The sequence below is a fragment of the Montipora capricornis genome, chromosome 2 (assembly GCF_036669925.1).
Source record: "Montipora capricornis isolate CH-2021 chromosome 2, ASM3666992v2, whole genome shotgun sequence".
NCBI lineage: Eukaryota > Metazoa > Cnidaria > Anthozoa > Scleractinia > Acroporidae > Montipora > Montipora capricornis.
The window spans coordinates 56,462,427-56,467,426 of NC_090884.1; the positions used below are offsets into that span (position 1 = coordinate 56,462,427).

Consider the following 5,000-nt stretch of genomic DNA (forward strand, 5'->3'; position numbering starts at 1 on the left):
AAAAAAATCAAAGAAGATGTATTGCACAGACCTGAGAATTGGAGAGGTGGTTAAAAGATTCCAAGTTCTGGCCTTTTTCACTGAATGATTTCAAATTAAATTTTTCGTTGCGTCACATTGTTTGAGGACTCGAGAAGAGAAACGAAATACAGATCTGGCTCTCTCAATTCCTTCGTTCGCGCATAATCAAAATTCCTTGCGCCTTTGACTACAATCCCTTCTCCCGATTAGAGAGCTGCCTCGTTCATTCGCTTCAGGCTCACTCACTGCGGCATCAATAAAAAAGATGGAATAATCATGAATATTTGTAATAGCTCAAACTTATATTTTGAAGTGATGTTTTTGTCGCCGTAGCCGTGGTTGGTTTCTTAAGGCTGGTTTTCACTAGTGACGGATTCGTAATCAGGAGCGCAGAGCGATACGATCTAGTGAAAATCAAACTGTCGGAGTCGGAAGCAGAATACCGATCCCGCTTATGACTCCGTCGCTTACGATCCAGTGAAAATTGCCTTGAGCCGGAAGCAGAAGCGGAAGAATAAACCAGCGTTGTGATTGGTTGGTTCTTCCGCTTCTGCTTCCGATTCCGACAATCTAGTTTTCACTGGATCATAGGCGACGGAGTCATAAGCGGAGTCGGAAGGAAATGGGAACGTTCTGATTCTTCAGATTCGATTCCGTCAAGCTTATGACTCCGCTTACGACTGCGATCTTTGATTTTCATTAGGTCATAAGTGCCCTTACGACTCCGACTACGACTCCGACTCCGACTCCGTCACTAGTGAAAACCAACCTTTAGACTGCCTAATGACTCATATCGTCACAACGTTCGAGCAATTTCTTCTGAATTGGTTCATTGACCCATAAAAAGCGATCGATCAAAGTAACAAAAAGAATCAAGTGGCATCGTGAGTTCGCGAAAAAAAAGGAAATTTTGGCCGCTGGATCTTAAGGACAGTATTACTTTGCATGTAGCGGACGGCGCGAGTCAGACTAACGTGTGAGAGTGCCATTGTCTTGCCATGTGTGTTTCTTCAGTCGCGCATTACTCTCCGGCTTCACAGCTTCCTAGTTTGATATTGCTCTTAAAAGTGCACTTTATGCATTTTCTCAAATGTAATTATCACAGAATTAAAATGTTTGTCCTCCCGGATAATTGTCGGACTACTTCCTGACAACTAGGAAGGTGTGATTTTGAAGATATCCTTCTTTTTTGCAGAGGAAATTCGAAAGTCAGCGGGAAATGCTGGAATAAAAACGTTTACCTCTAAATTGGACCAAGGCCTCATGACAGATGCTATTTCTAGAGGTGAGGTGTCGAAAAATACTGTCCTTTTAGGTAAAAATCCTCTTCCAGTTTTTGTTGCGAGCACACGCTTTCCCTTCACCAATAGCGATATTTCTAGTAACGTCACCCATTGTTATTAATATGCCAACCAGAAGCTAATTGGCTGTTGAAACAATAATTTCTTTTCTTTCGTGGATGGCAACTTTCACAAGAAAAAGTGACGTCGTTGTTTGTAAACAAGAAATACGGTTTGATTTGCTGCATCAGCGTCATACGTGGTTCATGAAGTGTCTCATCTCGATTACCTATTCGTTTTCCCCCTTTAATCAAAAGCCGACATTTCTTTGGACTGTATTCAATGATAAATGAGCTCATAAATCCTTAAATTTTTCATGATTTACTTTTGTTTGTCCTAAAACAGTTCTTTTTTATTTGATAAAAAAAATAAATAATATTTTACAGCAACCATCCCAAAGTCAGCGAATACAACAAGTATTCCAAAAGAGATGGGAGTGGATTTTTTACCTCTAAATAAGCAGGATAGCAACGAAGGTAGGAGCTGTGAGAACTGATGCCTTCAGATAACTCCATATAAACAGCACAAAGTTGAGTAGTAACCAGAAGGGCCTGTACTCGAACTGTTCCAGGTACTCCCAAAATACACACGTACATAATTGACCATTCCCCATCCAACAAGAGCTTTTCATGGCCAATGAAACACAATCAAAGAAATTACAGAGTAGAATAGCAACAATAACTGTCTAGAATCGGAACAGCGGCCGGAGTGAAGCTATCGGTAGTTGGCTGTTTACAAGTGTAGCTGAGAGGTTGAACCAGGGTCTACCCGGAACAAATGCAATGAATTGTCAGAACGGGTCTTGAACCCGGGATTTCGGATCTCAAAGCAACCACAATTCTCTGGTCATTTTTAATATTCTCTTTAGGCTTCTAAAGATTATTTTCCACGCACGCGCGCCTTTTAAAGATGTTTTCTCAATTCAATCTTCTTGAATTGTAAAGTTGACTTTCAATACTGAAAACGTTTTTCAGTGTCTTTAAACGTTGCTTTTGAAAAAATGCATTTACTGACACAAGGTTTTCTCTGGCGTAGTCGCGAAGGAAGAGGATGATGTGGATGCTGGGGTTGGAGACGATGGTAGGTCACACAGGAACTACTGATTTTTCATTTTGATGTTAACAAGTTTTCTAAAAAAGGATGCAAAGCAATTGAAAATTACTGTGGCTTTACATTGGAAAGAGCTTTAGAAGCGAGTCGAAAGCGTCTTCAGAAATGTAATTTAAATGACTTTAAGTAAATTAACCACAATAAGAGGATGATTAAGGCCTGAAGTCGACATGTTTAGGACAAATCGATGCTCGATGCACGAGTTCTCATAATATATTATAGCTCAAAATACGGTACCGTTTCTTTCAAAAGTAGATCGCCTGTTCCATTTTGCCTAAAAATCGAAAATTTACGTTTTCATTCAGGAGTTTGCATAAGTCGTTGCACTAGTTGAAAAATAGATATTTAAGAAAATGCACCACTTGTCCAGGAATCTAGAAGTTGCGTGAAAACTGAACTTGATGCTTTCTTTTTTCAGACAAGGGAAATATCGATGACGAATTCGTTGTAACAAAACCAACAAGTGGCCTTAAGAATGGTAACAGCTAAAGTAACTACATTAGGAAGGGGTTCATAGCTGTCAACATGTTCTTTTTGTAGCAACTTCACGGCGTACTATGCAAAACAATACATTTGTCACAAGCAAATAGGCCTGTAAAATTACAATACGAAGAAGTTGTTTTGCTGTATTTTCCAAAGAGAATTAGTACGGTTCGGTGAAATATTCGAACTATTTTTATAATTATTGTATCAATGATAGCAAAATCGTAGCTTTTCGAAAGTATTTGAAAATACAATCTAATTCCTTTCAGCTGTAAAGTTGTTCACCCGGCTTTGCGGCACATCCTTTGTTAACATACGTATTCAAAATATATAACTTTAAGAGAAGTGAAGAAGAAAAAAGATTACATGAAGACACTTGATACACTTTTAAAACATTTAACAATTATTCCATGAGCGCTCGTTGGATATTTGATGGTAAATAGCCAACGAGGCGCGTAGCGCCGAGTTGGCTTTAACCAGTCTCATATCCAACAAGCGCGAATGGAATAATTGTTTTATTAAATTCCTTAAACTCCAAAAGTTTGGAAGTACGAAATACGAGCGAAAAAAGGAAGAACATCCTAGCGAAATCGAAAAAAACTTTATGAAGATGCGATGTTGTGTAATACCTTGTGGTCACACAGACGCAGGCTCATCACAAAAACGTTTCTTTCCTTTTCGCGTAGTTCTAAGCTTCGAAATCGATCCAAACTTTCCACAAAAACGTTTTTTTCTTTTGCTTTATACCAAGAGGAATTTCGCTTTCTGGTGTAAAATTTTTTAGTTTTTTTATATATATGATATATATAACGCTAGGCGCAATCATTTACCATATAAGGTCAAACTGAAGTATATGAGCTGATAACCGAGATTGAGTGAACCAATCAGAACACGAGAATTGCATTATCCGAGGTAGAGAATTTAATAAATATATATATATATAACTTAATTATGTATACTCGTAATAAAAAAACTGCGTAGCGGCCAAAGGAGAAGATCTTTCGAGTTGGCTACTACCACAGTGCTAATTAGTTACATATTACTTTCTTGAATAATGCGGTAGTATGTAATCCGTTACATACATTGGTCAGTTTGCGGATATTTATATGCGTATTGTATCGAAGGAGTAATCGTGTAGCACTGTAATATAAATGGACTTACATAAAGAAAGAGCGCTATTTGATATCTACTACCTGGACAGTCCTTGAGCATATAACACACGATTGCTGCTATTACGCCTGACCAGGCATCACCGAGTGACATCTGCCGCTGGCGGCGCCAGGAACTGTAGCCCCGTTACTAGCCGCCGAAACTACCGGTACCATAGTTCCTGGTCAACGGCTGACGAGGGTGATGCCTAGCAGTTGGCAGTTAAGCCTCTGTAGGAATTCCTCTAGGGAGGTGCATTTAATTTTGACAGGAATTGTTTAACATAATTTCCGTTTCTTATAGCTCTAAGTAAACTGGATGGTGACGCAAGTGGAAGTGCAGAAGGTGGAAACGACCAATCGAACACCACAAGCAACTCAACAATAACTGGCGACGATGACCAGACAACAAAACAACATAAAAAATTGAACCAAACAAAAGGTCAAAATTCATCGACTCCATCATGCATGGCTGAGATTTTTATCGCTGCTAAGGCAACTTCTCAACGCCCTATTTCTATCCTTGGCTTGCATCTGAAGTCATGGCGGCCATGTTGGTGTACTGAACAACAGCGAAAAAGTATTTTGGGAAATTAGCATTAGCTCGATTATTATGCAAAAGCGAGCAACATTTTGCTTTTGTTTTGTGCACCAACATGGCTTTCTAATCATTGCAGAAAATGGGCAAAACTTCGCTTATTGGTCGATACATGACACTGTGCCACGTGAAAAGGGGTCCACCATTTTCTAATAGCGGTCGTCTTGACGTTTTTATAACAATCGACTGCTATGGAATATGGCCTAAAACTAAACAACGCGACTGGAACATTCGAAGAAGAAACAAACAAACACGTCAGTGAAAATTTTGATGGCCTTCACTTACAGTACATAAAAAACA

General features: G+C 39.2%; 1 protein-coding gene across 3 annotated transcripts in view; it reads left to right on the plus strand.

Moving 5' to 3' along the window:
• The window catches only part of LOC138028217 (A disintegrin and metalloproteinase with thrombospondin motifs 6-like), a 46,262-nt gene that overhangs the window by 31,291 nt on the left and 9,971 nt on the right, over positions 1–5,000 (plus strand). For 2 of the 3 annotated variants that reach the window (XM_068875671.1, XM_068875681.1), the window contains exons 26-30: positions 1,217–1,306; positions 1,748–1,837; positions 2,397–2,441; positions 2,890–2,949; positions 4,407–4,544. In XM_068875671.1, coding sequence (XP_068731772.1) covers positions 1,217–1,306; positions 1,748–1,837; positions 2,397–2,441; positions 2,890–2,949; positions 4,407–4,544 — 423 coding nt within the window. The remainder of the gene's footprint in view (positions 1–1,216; positions 1,307–1,747; positions 1,838–2,396; positions 2,442–2,889; positions 2,950–4,406; positions 4,545–5,000) is intronic. The other variant, XM_068875690.1, reaches the window with a different exon arrangement.